Consider the following 18,399-nt stretch of genomic DNA (forward strand, 5'->3'; position numbering starts at 1 on the left):
GGAGCCCAGCCCTCTCAGGTTACAGGCTCCATTTTCAGATCTCCAGATTGAGGAGTAGCCCGCCCGCCAGGCATGGCTATTTGAGCTCCGAGAGGAAAGCAGTTGCTAGCGGATTTACTCTGTGGCTTCCGGGGCTGGCTGGCTGGTTTGCTAACCTGGAGTTTAGATTACGGCTAATCCTTGGGGGTGGCTTCCGGTGCTCCCAGGCTGCGCCTGCGCATAAGATACTTCCGGCGGGGTCACGCCGCTCTATTGGTGGTACCTGCGTGTACGGAGCTTCCGGCGGGGCTCGACCGCCGGAGCTTCCGATTCTGGTCCCCAGTCTTGGTTGGCAGCATGGCTTCTCTCCTGGCCAAGGATACCTATCTGCAGGACTTGGCCAAGAAGATCTGCGCGCAGCCTGGCCCTGAGCGGCAGAGGAGCACGTGGGGTAAGGCATCCGGCCCGAGCAGCCTTTGGGAGCGGACGCCGTCAGTAAGGAGCCCGCTGTCCTAGGTCGGGGCCGGACCCCCCGCAAGGGATATGAGTTCGAGCGGGTGGGTACTCGCGGGGACAGCAAAAGCTTGAGCTCTGGGCCCTGAAGGAGTAGGAGGGAGTTAGGAAATTACCAGACTCGAACGGGAAGAAAATCGGGCTTGCTACTACAAGTGTGAAGAGTTTTCTTACTGGCGTGTGTGTTTTTCAGCCCTTGTCTGTGAATGTGTTTCTTGTGTTGAAAGAACGCACACTCCATTCTTGGCTGTTTAGTTTAAAGCGCTAACATTTTCTTATCATTGGAAGTGGAAGCAAGTCTTTTTTTTTTTTTTTTTTTTGGTTTTTCGAGACAGGGTTTCTCTGTATAGACCTGGCTGTCCTGGAACTCACTTTGTAGACCAGGCTGGCCTCGAACTCAGAAATCCGCCTGCCTCTGCCTCCCAAGTGCTGGGATTAAAGGCGTGCGCCACCACGCCCGGCTGGAAGCAAGTCTTAAATCATAAAATGTTAAGTTGCCTCTGGGCCTGGTTGGTAGGGACCAGATTGTTCCCAGCACCACCCCTTTTTGGACTCCACAGACACCCTCATTTATGGTGCACATGATTAAAATGTAATAAATTTACCAAAAGAAAAAGGAGGTTTGGAAGTATGATTTAGTGTTGGAATACTTGTCTAATGTGTGTGAGAGCTGTTGTGTGGTATCATGTAGGAAGACACATGAGCACCTGCTCAGCCAGGACACACACCCACGCTGCACGTGAGCACAGTGAAGAGTTTGGTTTGGAGCCCATTTGGAATGATGGTGGCCTGTAAACATGGATTTAGGTTTCCCCAAGTCCCATTTTCCAAGGGAAAATATTCCTGGAAGTAGTTTCTTGAAGTTTGACAGACGAAGAAGGTCAAGGCAGGTTTAAAATACATTTAGAGTGTATACCAGGTCGTATAGCAAAATGACGGCTTTCTTTAGGACTAGATGCTGATGGCAGTTCCTCCCACCCCCCAAACAGGGCTTCTCTGTGTAGCTTGTAATGTCCTGGACCCTGTAGACCAGGCTGGCCTTGAATTTACAGAGATCGGTCTGCATCTGCCTCTGAAGTGGGGTGTTGGGATTAAAGGCGTGCCTGGTGCTGATAGCTTCTTAATTTTTAGGTTGGTCTGCTAAGTGAATATATTCCAAAACGTTTGTTATCTATTAGTCACATGGAGGAGTCAGTTTGCAGACAGCTTCTTTCCAGGAAATCTCATTGGCAGAACCAAAGGCAGAATACTGCTGAAGTCCAGAGAGGCAAATGAATCGAGCCTTATGGGGTGACTTACAGGAGTGGAAATGATTCAAACACAGCTTTACCCCAGCATGGGTGATGGATCACAAAAGCTGGAAACCTGAAGTGCACTGCACAACTTGCAGGCAGCTCAGAAGTTGGAGAGTATTTATTTCATGTACTTCTGTTTGATTAAGTGATACTCTGCCTTCTTATATATGCTTGGGGAAGAGGGGACCTAGTGAATCTGGTCAGTTTCAGGGACTTCTAAGCCTTGGTGTTTGGTTCCTGAGTTTAAGGGGCGCGCCTCCAAGGTGGAAGGCTGGTATACTTGGTTGCTTCCTTTCTCCCTCTCCGGTTTTGACTGGCTTTGAACTCACTGAGATCCACCTGCCTTTGTCTCCTGAGTGCTGGGATTAAAGGCGTGCTCTACCACACCCTGCTGGCAGGTTTTATTTAGGAGGAAATTGTTATCCATGAGCCTAGTGTTGAGTTTTGGGCAGTGAGGAGAAAGTGTGTGGCAGTACTGTCATTTATTCCTAGAAGAGGTGGTTATGTGTAGATATTCGGGTGGTGACCACCCTGAAGCCATATTTGGTATTCTATTCCTCATGTGCATAACTGCCCTGTCAAGTGGGTGAGTATGTTTTGCATTTAAAAAATAATAATTTATTTTTGCTCTTTGGAGACAGGATCTCATTATGTAGCCCAGCCTGACATCAAACTCTCAGGAATTCTAGTGCCTTAGCCTCCAAGTACTAAGGGGTTATAGCTACATAGCCACCTGCTGCCCTGGCAGGTGGTGGTTGTAAGCTCTGGATAGGTGGTGCTGGCCTAGCTACCTGGTTCTTTGCATTATCTTTCTTTACTGAATTGGTGAGAAGGGATTCTGCTTGGTTTACATTTCAGGTGTCAGAACAAAAGGCTCAGAAGCTGCTGGCCTCCCCAAAAAGAAAAGGAAGAAAACACAAAAGAAGTCTCCGGAGCAGGAACAGAAAGCTATGGATCACAAGACTAAACCCCTGGGCAAGAAGTCTCCCACCTCTTCTAGGCCCAAGAACCCAATGGTATCCAAACAAGAGAAGAACTTCAGCTCCCTGGGGTCCCCTAAAGGTAAGTGGCTCCAGGATGTGCATGGTCAGGGCTGGGATGGGCCTAGACACAAATGTCCCCACTGCTCCACAGTGCTACCCGGAGTTTGTCCTGTTCTGCATGACAACCAGGTGACAAGGCACTACTTGTCTTTCTGTGTCATAGGAACCAATCGCATAATGCAGCTGCAAGTGATGTGTTTTAAAGGAGCTTGGGCAGAACTTCTTATTGGTGGCCTGTAAATCCCCAGGTAGCCCTGAGGGAGGTAGGGAGAAGTGGCGGGAGGGCAACTTCCTTTCAGCTCAGCTTCCCTCCCTGCAGATAGCCAAGGCACAGCACCGGAGTCTGTCTTTGCACTGGATTTTCTGCGACAGCGGCTGCATGAAAAGATCCAGCTGGCCCGAGGCCAGGTAAACGAGGAGTCTTCCTGAACACCTGGGGTAGGCTTGTAGAATATTTTCCCTCCCCACGTCTGTGCTACTGTGGCGTGCGGACCACCTCTTGGTTGAGGTAGCAGGTGTAGTTCTTTCCTTGGAGTACCTCAGTCCCCAGTATCATCTGCCCCTTGGAAGCTGTGTCCCTCAGAAGCATGGCTTCCCTCCTTTGGGGAGCACAGCCTGAATTGTCCCTCTAAAGGTCAGTGTCCAGAAGAGGTGAGGTGGCCTGACTAGCCTTGGCTCCGCGGCATGGTGCTGGCTTCCCTGTCCCCCTTTCTTAGCTCTTTTCTTGAGCTTTAGCTTCTCACCCTCCCTGTCACTGTCTCCAGGTTACTAAGAGGTGGGGATCAAGGCTCAAAGGCCCTCATTCATCCTGCAGCGCAGCAGTTGCTGTCTGGCTGTGGCGCCAGAAGGGATGCAGGGAGAGCTCAACCTGTGTGTTTCATGAGTCGAAGATATTAGTGGTTAGCACAGCCACTCTACTATAGAAACCCAGCCTAAGTTCTGAACTCTAGGACAGTGAAAGATGAAGTGTTCTGATATGCCGGAGCCCTGAATTTTTTTTTTTTTTTTAATTTACCTTACATCCCAATTCGAGTGCCCCCAGTTCCTTTCCTGATTCCCGCTCCCTTTCTCCTCTGAGAAGAAAGAGGCCCCTATAGGATGTCTCCCCGCCCTGGCCATCAAGCCACTGCCAGGACTAAGTGCACCCTCTCCCACTAAGGCCAGACAAATGGTAGAGATGGGGGAATCAGATCCATAGGCAGGCAACAGTGATCAGAGACAGTCGGTCCCCACTCCAGTTGTTAGGAGACCTGCATGAAGATCAAGCTGCACAGTTGCTACGTGTGCAGGAGCCTAGGTCCACCTCTTCGGTTGGTGGTTCCGTCTCTGGGAGCTCCCATAGGTCTATGTTAGTTAACTCTGTTGGTCTTTGTGTGGGGTTCCTATCCCCTCCAGGTCCTTTAGTCCTTCCCCCACCTCTTCTATAAAACTTCCTGAGCTCCATCTAATGTTTTGGCTATCGGTCTCTTCATCTGTTTCCATCAGCTGCTAGATGGAACCTCTCAGAATTATGATAGGCTTCTGCAAGCATAATAGAGTATCATTAATAGTGTCAGGGATTGATGCTTGCCTGCGGGATGCGTCTCAATTTGGGCCAGTCATTGGTTGGCCGAGCTCTCAGTCTCTGCTCCATCTTTGTCCCTGTGCATTTTATAGGCAGGACACATTTTCGGTTGAAGGTTTTGTGGGTAGGTTGGTGTCTTAGTTAGGATTTCCATTGCTGTGACGAGACACCATGATCAAAGCAACTCTTATAAAGGACAGGTAAAGGAGGTTCAGTCCATTACCATCAATGTGGGAGCATAGCATCGTCCATGGGGCTAGAGGAGCCAAAAGTTCTGCATCTTCATTTAAAGGCAGACAGAAGACTGACTCCTGTGTGGTTAGGAGGAGGGTCTCATTGCCCACCCCCACAGTGACACACTTTCTCCAATAGGGCCACACCTAATAGTGCAGCTCCTTGGGCCAACCATATTCACACCACCACATCCCACTCCCTGGTCCCCATAGGCTTTTTCAAACACATGAGTCTATAGCATAGCATAAGAAAAAAATACATTTAGTGTGGCCTCCAAAGTTCCCATAATCTATAGTAGTCTCAGCAGTTAAAAGTTCAAAGTCTCTTCTGAGATTCATCCAATCACTTAACTGTAATCCCTAAAATAACACAGGAAACCAGCTGGGCAAACTCAACTCTGCATCTCTGTCTGATGTCAAAGCAGTCTTCAATCTCCAACTCCATGTCATCTTTGTTGACTGTAACAAACTTCTTTCTCCTTGGCTGGTTCTACTCCCTGTTAGCAGCTTTACTCAGCAGGTAGCCTATGGCTCTGGCATCTTTAACATCTTGGGATCCCCAAGTCAACTTCAGCTTCACAGCTTCTTGTTTCAATGTTTAGAATCCATACACAATCTTATGTCTTCCTCCAAAGGGCTTTTGTCACTTATCCAGCTCTGCTCTCTGTCACACTCTAGGCTCAGGTGGACTTCACTACTACTGCTGTTCTTGGTGATCATCCCATGGTTACTGGCATCTCCAGTACGCTGGGGTCTTCCACTGGGACTAGGCTTCACCAGTAGGCTCTCTATGGTACCAAGACTCAACTTTGCAAACCCTTTCAGTCCTGGGCCTTCAACTGCAACTGAGGTTGCAGCTTCACCAATGTCCTTCCCTGACCTCTCACGGTGGCAAGCTCAGCTACTGTCCATGACCCCTTCATGCCTTCATTTTGTTTGTTTGTTTTGTTTTTTTTCGAGACAGGGTTTCTCTGTGTAGCCCTGGCTGTCCTGGAACTCATTCTGTAGACCAGGCTGGCCTCCAACTCAGAAATCTGCCTGCCTCTGCCTCCCAAGTCCTGGGATTAAAGGCGTGCACCACCATGCCCGGCTTGCCCTTCATGCCTTCAAAACCAGTGTCACCTGGGTGATTTTTTTTTACACATTACGGAGACTCGCTGCAGTATGAGGTACAACCTTGGCTCTCTGGAACACAGCTTCTTTGTGCTCTCAGAAAACACTTCCCAGAAGATTTTACCTTAGCGATGCTGGTCTCTTAATCACTGCTAATTTCTTAGCTCTAGCTAACCAGCATCAATTGTCCCAGTAGTCCCTTCCATTCCTGACTATAAAGCCAGAGCCACATGGCTGAAGCTGCTAAGTTCTGCTGCTTGCTGGGCCTGAAACCTGGCACACCACATTATCATCAGCTTTCTATTTTCCAATTCCTTCACTTGCCTAAGCTTGGCTGTTTTGGAATTTGCTCTGTAGATAGACCTTGAACTCAAGAGATCTGCTTGCCCATCTCTCCTGGGATTAAAGGTTTGGACCTAACCTTAGCTGGGTGGGATCTTGCCCCAAAAGTCACCACTCCCTTTATCTCCCTGAACATAGGGTTCAGCTCCATTTCACTTTTTGGTGCCCTTTATTAAAATGCATTTTTTAAGGTTTATTTATTATATTTATATGAGTACACACTGTAGTTGTACAGATGGTTGTGAGCCTTCTTGTGATTGTTGGGAATTGAACTTAGGACCTCTGCTTGCTCTGGCCAACCCCACTTGCTCCAGCCCAAAGATCTATTTATTATAAGTTCACTGTAGCTGTTTTCAAACGCACCAGAAGAGGGCATCAGATCTCATTATCAAAGAAACTCATGGGTGGTTTGTGAGCCACCATGTGGTTGCTGGGATTTGAACTTAGTACCTTTGGAAGAGTAGTCAGTCCTCTTACCCACTGAGCCATCTCACCAGCCCATAATGCATTTTATATTTGTCCTTTTTTCAACTTGCCCCTTTTCATTAAAACACTCTTTAAAAGAGTGAACTTCAGAAACTACACAACAGAACTTTTTTTTTTTTTTTTTTCGAGACAGGGTTTCTCTGTGTAGCCCGGGCTGTCCTGGAACTCACTTTGTAGACCAGGCTGGCCTCGAACTCAGAAATCCACCTGCCTCTGCCTCCCGAGTGCTGGGATTAAAGGCGTGCGCCACCATGCCCGGCTCACAACAGAACTTATAACAGACTGTCTTGAGACTTCATCTGTCAAAGCGATTAATCTAAATCTCTTCACTTTAGCCTCAGACAGATTCTTTGGACAATGGCATAAAGCAGCCATGTTCTCCACCAAAATCCCACAAGAACAGTCAGGTTGCTTACTTCTTCATTGAAACCTCTTGGGCCAGCAGGCCTATTCAGTTCAAAACACCCTTAGCACCCCTGTCTTCCATAGTCCTAATAGAGTGGCCCATTAATCCCCACTAAAAGAATTCCATGTCTTTCCAAATCAAAAATCCCCAAATCCAGAGACAACATGGTCAGTCCTATCACAACAATACTCCAGTCCTTGGTACCAACTTCTGTCTTAGTTAGGGGTTCCATTGCTTTGAAGAGACACCTTAACCAAAGCAACTCTTATAAAGGTAACATTTAATTGGGGCTGTCTTACTGGTTTAGAGGTTCAGTCCATTATCAAGGCAGGAACATGGCAGTGTCCAGACAGACATGGGACTGGAGGAGTTGAAAGTTCTACATCTTCATCCGAAGGCAGACAGGAAAAGACTGACAGCCATGTGGTTAGGAGGAGGGTCTCATTGCCCACCCCAACAGTGACACTGCTTACAACAATGCCGCAGACCCTTTTGGTCCCTGTCTGCATAGAATGTGTCTCTAGTTGCAGGTGGACAGGGAGTCAGCGAATGACAAACAGAAGCAACAAGAGAGAGTGTGTAGAGTCTAAGTGTAATTTGTCAAATTGAGCATCAAACTTTTTATACAGAAGAAAATAGGGAAGTTAGGTGACACATCAGCAAGGTACAAATGAGGTTACCGGATGCTTAATGACTCTTACACAAAACAGAGGAATGTAAACACAAAGACTGGCAGGAACTGGGCAATAAAACAGCTGAGATAAGGCCAGCTATTGTCTTAGAAGCCAGGTGTGAGGTCTTTACACTCCTAGGGTAAGGGCTTTCACACCCAAGTCATGGATCTAATTAGGGAGTTCTGCTCTAGCTAACCATCCAATGAATAATGCAATACTCTAAAACCACAGCTGGATCTACTTCCTAAACCATTGTAAATTCCTGTATATGGGAGCGACTCAGCTTTTATTCTAAGTGATATTGTGGGGACACTTTCTACTAATAAGTAATGTAGTCTGCCATATATAACTATAATAATTCTAAAGTTACATTGCAAAGCTTGCCTTGAGATTTCTAACTGTATGTAGTAGGTAGTAAAGGCTGATGTCTTTCACTATCTCTCTTACAATACTAGAGGCAATTCTGAATGTCACTGGATAGGCAACATTCAGTAATGAAATCCAAGCCCAGGGTCGGCTCAAGGACTACCTAGGGCATTGGTGAAGGCCAGGAAGCAGAGATCGATGTGGCTTAACTATTTGGCAAGTGCTTGCTTGGAGGCACCTAGAACAAAACAATACTGAAAGGAAGCACACAGATCCATTCACAAGGACAAAATTGGAGCATATGTGCTATGGGATGTCACAGTTTCAGGAAATTGAGTTTCCATGAAACTCCCTGCTTCCTGAGTGCTTCCAGGCCTCACAGCCTGCCAAGCAGACTTCACTGGAGTGTGCATTAATACTCCCTGAGCCAAGCATATTCAAACCATCACAGTTGGTGTCCTTATCCCTCCACTGTGAGTCCTCTTGGCTACAGGAAGTGACTACTTCAGGCTCCATGTCTCCCACTGCTAAAGAGTCTTAGCTAGAGTCACCCCCTGCTCCAGGTCTCTGGCAAGTCCTAGAGTCACCTGCCCACTGCTGATTTCCGTTCTCTCCCCTGTTCTTTCCCATCCCCTCGATGTCTTCTCCCTCCTGTTTCCCCACCCATCCACTTCCAGTGTCTATTTTATTACCCCTTCAGAGAAAGAGTCAAGCATCCTCTCTTGGGCCCTCGAGTGTTGGCTTCTTTGGGTTTGTGGATTGTACCTTGGTAATCCATATATATGTGTTGTGTCCGGCCAGCAGATCACAGCCTGGGTTCTAGCCTGGAAAGGCATTTTGGAAACCTGGAAGAGAAGAGGGGCTAGGCGGCGAGAGAAAAGAATGAAGCCAGGACAAACAGATTCTGATCGAGGCTCAATTTAATATTTCCAGACACCCAGTTTATAAAGGAAGGGGGAGGGAACCCAATTTCCCGCCAAGTAACTCAGGGTCCAGTAGCAGGACGAACACGTGTGTGCCTCCAGACGGCAAAGGCAGGTTCCAGCAGTAGGTAGGCGTGGCAGGACGAATGAGCCGGTAGCTCCACCCTAGAGCAGGCAGGTTCCAGGCTGGGGGGAAGGGAGACCACATTTCCCCCCATTAGATAACAAAACAAAAAATAAAAAGGGGGTGGCCTGTGGCAGAAAAATTATCTATGTTCAATAGTTTTGTCTGAGTTCTTAGGGCTAAAGAAAAAACTTGTATCCGTGGGATTCCAGCACTGGGCTGTAGGCTCTGACTTTATAATGCTAATTAGTGCTGAATAGGTAGCTACCTGTTTACATTTTAAGTAGGGCGTTGGAACCCTGGCTGGGTTTAACTAAACGATTTTTGGAATAACACTGAGCTGATAATTATCCACAATTTTGGGTGAAAGGCAGGGGAACAGTGAGAAGGGGTTAAGACCAGCTCTTTAGTATAAGGCCAATTGGCTTTTTTATTATTTGGGTGGGAGGCAGTGAAGGGCCTGCTCTTACAACAGCAAGGTCTCCAATCTCTCTCCCCCCTATTAATTAAGTTTAAATAGGCAATGTTTAACAGAGGTGATCAAATGATTTTCTCATCCGTAGATGAGTGGGCCTTTAACCTTGACTTGGGTGGACATTGACCTGATTCCTCCCTGAGTATTGTAACAACTCACATCTGTGGCTCTTGGTATCTTTTGGGGAGGGGAGGCAGAGCCATAAGTATTTTTGGTTTTTAGCTGGAGTCAGATACCAACCTCCTTCAAATCAGGTGTGTCGCACAGGGAACTCAGAAACGGTCAAACTGGACCTTCCCTCCGCAGTAATCTCCTGCGCCAAGCGGTACCCATACCGTATTCATATGATTATGAATCAGTATCGCAATTCTGAGTTATTGCGAGGCCTCTATGTGAGACTTGTCAACCTCAGATTTAGCAAGGCCTAGACAAGAATTACGTCAGTATTAACACCGTTAATTTTGGTTAAAATAGGAGCTGAAAGTCTTTCCTCTTCATCTCTGTTATTCCCAGTAGCCTGAGGAACTAAGGACACCTTGCAGTAACAGCAAGGGTGAAAAGCCAGAGGCCAGTTAAGGGACTAAGCCTATATCTATCAAAATAAGAACTAATCTTTGTAAATATATATGAAATTTCTACTTCCCTAGCTCTCCTGTTAAATCCAAATCCTATCTTAGACTGAAAAGCCACATGCTGGGATGTCCCTGGAAGGGAGATTAGCAGAACCACCTGTTTGCTCGTAGGGGCGGAGAACCGGAGAATGTAGATTGACCTGCTTGAGAGAAGGAAGAATTTTAAGCAATGAGAGTGTAGTAATGTAAATTTTCTGTTCGGAGAAGTCAAGGTACTTTATTTAGATGCAAATTGTAAAGCTAAAATTTATCTCTGGCCTCCTGTAGGGGAATTGGCTCAGAGGAAACAGTGTTTTTTGAGAGCTTCCACTCGTTTGACCGTTTCTGAGTTCTCTGTGCGACACACCTGATTTGAAGGAGGTTGGTATCTGACTCCAGCTAAAAACCAAAAATACTTATGGCTCTGCCTCCCCTCCCCAAAAGATACCAAGAGCCACAGATGTGAGTTGTTACAATACTCAGGGAGGAATCAGGTCAATGTCCACCCAAGTCAAGGTTAAAGGCCCACTCATCTACGGATGAGAAAATCATTTGATCACCTCTGTTAAACATTGCCTATTTAAACTTAATTAATAGGGGGGAGAGAGATTGGAGACCTTGCTGTTGTAAGAGCAGGCCCTTCACTGCCTCCCACCTAAAAAAAAAAAAAAAAAAAGCAAACAAGGATTTTTGGAAGAGACACTGCTGGTTTGGAGCTCCATGGAATAGTTAAAGGATAAAGGAAATTCATACCGGAGAAGGTATGGGCTAAGCTGAGACAGCGTTAAGCCTGAGCGCTGGTTCACTTAGGTCCAGCAGTAGGTAGGCGTGGCAGGACGAATGAGCCGGTAGCTCCACCCTAGAGCAGGCAGGTTCCAGGCTGGGGGAAAGGGAGACCACATATATGGAAGGCCATATTTTATGGCTCATACCCAGTTATAAGTTAGTACATACTATGTATGTCCTTTTGGGTCTGGGTTACCTCACTCAGGATGATCTTTTTAGTTCTGTTTGACTGCAAAATTCATGATGTCCTTGTTTGTAATAGCTGAGTCATATTCCACTGTGTAAAGGAACCACATTTTCTTTATTCTTCAGTCAAGGGACATCTGAATTGTTTCCAGTTTCTGGCTATTATTTGCATAAAGCTGCTATGAACATAGGTGAACAAGTGTTCTTGTCAGATGGTGGAGCATCTTCTGCGTGTGTATACTCAGGAGTGGTATAAGTTGAGTCTTGAGGTAGAACTATTCTCGGTTTTCTGAGAAATTCCCAAATTGATTTCCAGAGTGGTTGTGCAAGTTTGTACTCCTACCAGCAATGGAAGAGTGTCTTCCTTGTGTTGCCAGGATTTCTAACTCGGGGTTCCTCAACAGTGCTGTTTCATCTGGGTGACAGGTCACATATTGGTGAGATGGTGCCACCGTGGACTTGTGGCTTGCATGAGGTTTTCATCTCCTCTCAGCCACGGTTCAGATAAGGGACTTTGAGCTCAGAAAAACCCTAAGGAGTGGACCCTCCACCTTTTATCTTTTACCCACAGGGTAGCACCAAGGAATTGTCTGCTGCCACTCTCGAAAAAAGGCAGCGGAGAAAGCAGGAGAGGGAACGCAAGAAGAGGAAACGGAAGGAGCGCCTAGCAAAGCAGCAGGTTGCAGAGGCGGAGAAAAAGGAGGAGCCAGTCAAGGTGACCCCAAAAATGGCCTGCAAGGAGCTGCCTGAATCAGGGCTGATCTTTAACAAGGTGAGAGTGGTCTAGGCTGAGTGCCTTTGGCCCCTTGCTGATGGTCTAGGTTCGTGCTGGAGACTCCCGGCTAAGGGGACAGAAGCTTTTGGCCTTTGACACTAGTGAGATGGGGTATATTGATGTGCCTCTTTCCTGTAGGTGGAAGTGACTGAAGAGGAGCCAGCCAGCAAGGCCCAGCGAAAGAAGGAGAAGAGGCAGAAGGTGAAAGGGAACCTGACACCACTCACAGGCAGGAACTACAGGCAGCTGCTGGACCGTCTGCAGGCACGGCAGGGCCGCCTGGACGAGCTTCGTGATCAGGATGCAGCCAAGGCCCAGGAGCTGGAGGCCAAGATGAAGTGGACCAACTTGCTGTACAAGGCTGAGGGTGTGAAGATCAGGGATGATGAACACCTGCTGCAGGAAGCCCTAAAGCGCAAAGAGAAGCGCCGGGCACAGCGGCAGCGTAAGTGGGAGAAGCGTTCAGAGCATGTGGTGGAAAAGATGCAGCAGCGACAAGACAAGCGGCGTCAGAACCTGCGCAAGAAGAAGGCAGCTCGTGCTGAGAGACGGCTACAGAAGGCCCACAAGAAGGGCCGGGTGCTTCCCCAGGACCTGGAGCGTGCAGGCCTCTCCTGAGCAGTTTGCACCTGCCAAGTTCCTGGCTCAGCCCCTTCCCTCCATCTCCATCCTTGAGGGTTGGGGTGGTACGTGGTGCTAGTGCAGGTCTAGGCAACAGACTGGGTCTCCTGTGTGAGGTCAACACAGTTCTTGCACCCACAACCACAGTGAGATCTCTGACCATGTGCCAGGTTGTTTCATCAGCATCTTTAAGGAGGACCATGTCCTCCAGTTCCTGAGAGGGATAGAGGGGATCTGTGCCCGAGTCTGGAGAGGTGTGTCTACGTGTCTGTATGTCTGTGTGTATCTGTGTGTTCTGAACTCTCCAGAGTCAGGATAGAGGTTAGAGTGAGGCACCCTCACCGACCCTTTCCTGCCCACCTGCATTTCCAGTGGCTGTGAGTGCACAAAGCCTTGGCTGCCTGTTCTGTATTTACTAGTCCCTGGGGACAGAAGAGAGCCCAGGGAGTTGGTGGGAGAATCTGATCCAGTCAGTTATGTCTCTGTGCCAGCGTTCCGGGCTGTCTTTGTGTTGGCATCCAGCTGAAAACCTGAAGTCCTTCCTGAGTCCACAGGATGTGTTTGGTCACCTGTGAGCCAATTGGTGGCTGAGACTTGGGGTTGTATGTTGCCTAGTTTTATGTCAGTTTGACACAAGCTGGAGTTGTCAGAGAAGAGAGGCCTCAACTGTGAGCTCCACTACCTTGGTCTGTGGGCAAGCCTGTGGTGTGCTTTTTAAAGATGTAGTAGGGAGCAGTACTTTGTGGACAGTGCCATCCCCGGACTGGTGGTCCTGGGTTGTTTAAGAAAGTAGGCCAAGATAGCTGTGGGGAGTGAGCCATTAAGTAGCACTCCTCTGGCTTTTGCTTTAGTTCCTGCCTCTAGGTTCTTGTCCTAGCTCCCCTTGGTGATGTACTGTTCCCTGGAAATGTAACAGGAAGAAAACCCTTCTCTCCCTCAAGTTGTTTTTGGTCATGTTGTTTTGTTTTATCACAGCAATAGAAACCCAAAGATAAGTCTGTGCTTTTGGAGGAAAGGAGGCAGGACAGAGTGGCTCCCGGGATGCTGGCTAGGCTGAGGTTGTGAGTGGGGATAGGGCTACTTTTAACTAGGTGAGCAGAATGGCCTGACATAGGTGCAGAGCCACGTTCCCCGGCCAGAGCTTGGGTGCAGGGGTGGGCTGGTGGGGCTGGAGTTATTTGTAATTACTAAAGGCTGAACAGAATTAAGAAGTGCTTGTTGTGTGTGGTGGCACACACCTTTAGTCCCATTTCTCAGGAGGCATAGGCAGGTGGATCTCTTCAGTTTGAGGCCAGCCAGGCCTACGTAGAGACCTGTGTAAGAAAACAATAACAAACAACAGATCTAGATAGAAGTGTTGGCCAACTGCTGTAATCCCAGCACTGGAGTAAGAGTCATTAAGCATCCGGTAACCTCATTGTTCCTTGCTGATGTGTCACCTATCTTCCCTATTTTCTTCTGTATTAAAAGTTTGATGCTCAATTTGCCAAATTACATTCAGATACCACCCTCACTTGTGTTCGTATTTGTTTGTCATCTGTGCCAACTCCTTGCCCAGATTTCAGTTGTAACTGGAACCCGAGTTTCGCCTGTGGATCGAGGACCCAGGTGAGGTCCGTCTCCGGCACCCAGGTCTACACTGTGTCTGTTTTCTCTGTTCCATAGCCTGGCCAAAAGGCCCTTTCTCAATCTTCTCTCCTCTGCTTCCTCCTGGGACCCAGAAAACCAGCCTCTATATCTTTGCTCAGCGATTGGCTTCTGCCATCTTTATTTACCCAACCAAACAATTAGGGAATCTCTCCCTACAACTATGCCTTCTTAAACCTGGAAATAATGCCCTCCCTTAGTTATTCTTTTAAAAATATTTTATTTTTATTTGTGTCTGTGTAGGTTAGCCTTTGTCATTTTGACACAAATTGGCATCAATTGGGAAGAGGGAAGCTTAATTGAGAAGATGTTACCACATTGAGCTGTAGGCTAATCTGTAGGGCATTTTCTTGATTAATGATGGATGTGGTAGGCCCAGTCCACTAGGGATCTGGTGGTATAAGAAAGCAAGTTTATCCCAGAAGTGCAGGACTGTAATTGCTGTTCAGAGAAATGAGACCTGAGTTATCTCACTGGTCTTGGGCAGAGACAGAACATTAAGACCTTCGTGGAAGTCATTGGAGAGAACTATTAAAGTCTGGTTTGTGGAAACCTAAACACTTTAAGCCTCCCGTATAGCAGGAAGTGTGGTGAAGAACAGACACATGTGCTACCTCTGCTGCAGGACGGAAATCCAACAGGACTGACAGGTGTCTGGGTAGCACGAAGTCCCATGTCCTTCCCAAGGGGAAGCTGCTTGTCCTAAGTTCCCAAGGGGAAGCTGCTTGTCCTAAAGACTTTAGATAGTGTCAAGTCTGCCAAAAATGAAGAATGGCACAATGGTCCCTTTGTCCTTTGTCCATTTCACCCCAAGGTGTGTGCTTTTGTTTACTCTGCAGTAGACTGTCTGTCACAGTGTGCTGTGTGCCTTGAGTCACTTCAGTGGAGACTCCAATATGGAGAACCCAGAGGAGGCCTGAGTGAGATCCCAATGACACCTTCTGTGTTTCTGCCTGGTTACTGGATTTTCTTCATCTTGTTACCACAAGAGGCATAAACTCCTCTTCCTTGTATAAGAAACAGTTTTTCTATCAAAGGTAGTTAACAAAGGCCCATATTGACTTAACTGCCCCAAGCCCCTTCTCACCACTTAGCCAGACTTGTCAGATTATAAAGTCATTCTTTCACCAATGGGAAGAGACACAGTCATCACCTGTACTCAGGATAAGAGACAGAGGCTGTCTTCGTTATTATTGCTGTGGCAAAACAGTATGTGCAAGGCAATTTACAGAGGATTGTCAGAAAGTCCATGACCATTATGTATAGCATAGCAGCAGGCAGGCATGGTGGAGATCTACTGCAGACTGACCTTTAACATCAGTTTGCAAAAAATTTAGAACAAATAAAGCAAAAGCAAGATGTGCCTTTGGTGCCCTTGGGGGATATAACTGCCCCTGTTTTGTTTTTAAAAGTGCGATGAGCACACAACTATCCCTTGTCCCATGGGGTTATAAGGAATTCCAGTTTTATGTTTGATACAAAATTCCTTACAAAATGAAGTAAATTTTTTGCTAGAATAAGATGGCCCATTGTCTGTCTTAATAAGTTTAGGCAATCCTATAGCATTAAAGGCTTGTAGGCAATGATCAATTACATTTTTAGAGGCTTTTCTAGTATGTAGAGAAGCAAAAAGAAATCCTGAACAAGTGTCAATACAAACATGTTATATTTTAATTTTCCAAATTCTGCATAATGAGTTACATCCATTTGCCAAATAGGATTAGGCATAAGACCTCATGGACTAACTCATAAATGTGGCACTGGAGATAATGTAACACATTTAGGACATTGTTTTACAATCATTTTTGCCTGTTCTTTAGTGATCTTATGTCAGAGCCTTAAGGTATGGCTAGAGAGATGAAATTTTTCATGATCACGTTTGGCCAAAGCAACAGGTTCTGAAATTAAGGCCTTTCCTGTTAGAGCTCTCAATGTAATCATTGCCTGCTGCTAAAGATCCAGGAAGACCAGAATGAGATTGTATGTGGCCAATATGGAACGGATGTTTTTGGGCAAGAATGATGTTTTGTAATTGTGAAAACTGGGACCCTGCTGGCATATTAAGGTTAAATGTACCACAAGTCTCCAGTACCGGTACCAATTGTGCAACATATAAACTATCAGTAAAAATATTAAAAGCCTCATTCACAGACTGAAAGACATTCAGTACTGCTGTTAATTCTACTAATTGAGCTGAGAGACCAGGAGTCTTTATGATTACCTGTTGATTATTAATAAGATATCCAGTTTGCCCTTTAGAGGAGCCATCTGTAAACACCAGAAGAACATTGTGTAAGGGTTGTAAAGAGGTCATATTAGGAAATATCACCTCATGTACTTTTAAAAATGTTATCAACCTATCTTGAGGGTAGTGGTTGTTTATAGTTCCTTTAAACCCTATTTGAGCAAGCAACCAATCTGTACTGTGCTGTTTCAGCCAAGTATCTTGACCTACGCTGTAAGACTGAACAATGATATCTGGCTCTGCCAAAATAAGTTAGTGCCTGCTTCCTTCCAAGGCTAATCGTCTGAGCTACTGCTTCATAGTATGGCAAGATATTATGTTTAGGAGAAATCCTCGAATGTATCTACATTAGAGGAGACTTTGCCATAACAATCCTGTAGGCATATGAATCGTATTAAAAATTAACAGATGTAAAGGCAAAGAGTAATCTATATAAGTGACAATTTTTTCTTCAATAGCTTTTTCCACTAGTTGAAAGGCCAGCAATCCTTCTGAGGTTAAAGATCGAGAGTGGGTAGGATCAGAACTCCCTTTAAGAATATCAAATAAAGGTTTCAGTTCCCCTGTAGTAAGCTTTAAATAGGGGCGAAGCCAATTAATATCACCTAAAAATTTTTGAAAATCATTCAAAGTCCTTATGTTGTCTCTGCAAATAACTATCTTCTGGGGGAAAACATCTTGATTTGTAAGTCTAAAACCCAAATAATTATAAGGATCCTGAGTTTGTATCTTTTCAGGAGCTATCTGTAATCCTTTATCAGCTAAAGCTTTTTGTAAATCTCTATAACACAAAAGCAAATCCTGGGGGTCTTTTCTAGGCAACCCAGGACAAATTCTTAACTGCCCCAAAACAGTCTTCTTAAAGGAACAGCATTTTTTTCTTATGAGTTGTGTATGCATAAACAATTGCAAATTTGAGAATTTATAGTATCTGAGGGATGAACAATTTTAAGCAATTGTAAGCTCTGAGATATATAGTGATAAATATACAAATTAAAGCTTGATTATTCAACATTTTAAAACACCATCTACAGCACACAATTTAATTATCTGTGCTGAAGCAGGAGGAAACTCAAAAATATAAGCGTGTGAATCAATTCACATATACTTTTCTCCCATAAAAGGGCTGTTTTTAAACACAGTAATTGGGATGCATGCATGAATTTATAGAAGGTACAAAAGCATGCATAAAAACAATTTTTAACTTATCTTTAGGATAATTATCAATTTTACTTAAAATGATGGTATGCAATAGGCCAAATATCAATATTCTGTAATAACCAAATTAATTGCTGTTTGGAACAAGGCACAGACACTTAGTCAGGTTTTTAAGATACAATTTTTATTATAGGTTTTCTAAAATATATGAATTTATCTTACAATTCTTTATTAGCACCACAGCAGCCTTAATAGGATGTTAAAACTGTGCTTTGAGGTGAACAACACCTTGGCGTCGCCCGCCTCCGGCCCTCCTCCCAGGCCATAGAGGCTGAAGCCGCAGAATCTGTTATAGGCCAGGAAGCCCGGGCAAGGGCGGCAGAGCACCCCAAGTCCTAGCAGGAAAAATTCGGCCACCCCAGGAGGGGACAGGCGGATGCCCATGGGGGCAATGGCGCGCAATCGGTGCTTCAGGCCCTCCCTTGAGCTCACTACAAACGTGCCTGCTTTCTGGTGGCCTCCTGTGCCACCACCACTCATGGAAAGCAGCGTACCCCATGGTCCCATCCCGCAGCAGCCAGCAGCCTGCTGGCTCCATGTAGGCCAACGGTCGGCTGGGAGGAGAAGAAAGATGACTTTACAATAATGTTTTCTCTTGCCAAAGAATTGCTGTGGGTACATTTAATAATCACAACTAAAATAGGCAGCTAGTATTTAATTACCATTGATTATAATTGATAACAATTATAAAAGCTTTCTTTATTTTCTGCAAAGTCTTTTGTTCTTTGCCAGTTAATTTGTGTCTCACTTAATAGCACCTAACAAAGGCTTAAG

The 18,399-nt window shown here is 45.9% G+C and overlaps 1 protein-coding gene across 2 annotated transcripts; it reads left to right on the plus strand.

Moving 5' to 3' along the window:
• Positions 1 to 241: 241 nt before the first annotated feature.
• Positions 242 to 14,028, plus strand: Surf6 (surfeit 6). Of its 2 annotated transcripts, none has more exons than XM_021154356.3 (5): positions 242 to 430; positions 2,646 to 2,849; positions 3,150 to 3,238; positions 11,691 to 11,891; positions 12,033 to 14,028. In XM_021154356.3, the coding sequence occupies exons 1-5, from the start codon at positions 337 to 339 to the stop codon at positions 12,510 to 12,512; spliced, it is 1,068 nt and encodes a 355-aa protein (XP_021010015.1). In that variant the 5' UTR covers positions 242 to 336; the 3' UTR covers positions 12,513 to 14,028. The 2 variants fall into 2 exon arrangements, with proteins under 2 accessions (XP_021010015.1, XP_029330454.1); XM_029474594.2 differs by having other exon boundaries at positions 348 to 536.
• Positions 14,029 to 18,399: the final 4,371 nt, after the last annotated feature.

This window comes from Mus caroli, unplaced genomic scaffold (genome assembly GCF_978045245.1).
Source record: "Mus caroli unplaced genomic scaffold, Mus_caroli_1 scaffold_2, whole genome shotgun sequence".
NCBI classification, from domain to species: Eukaryota; Metazoa; Chordata; class Mammalia; order Rodentia; family Muridae; genus Mus; species Mus caroli.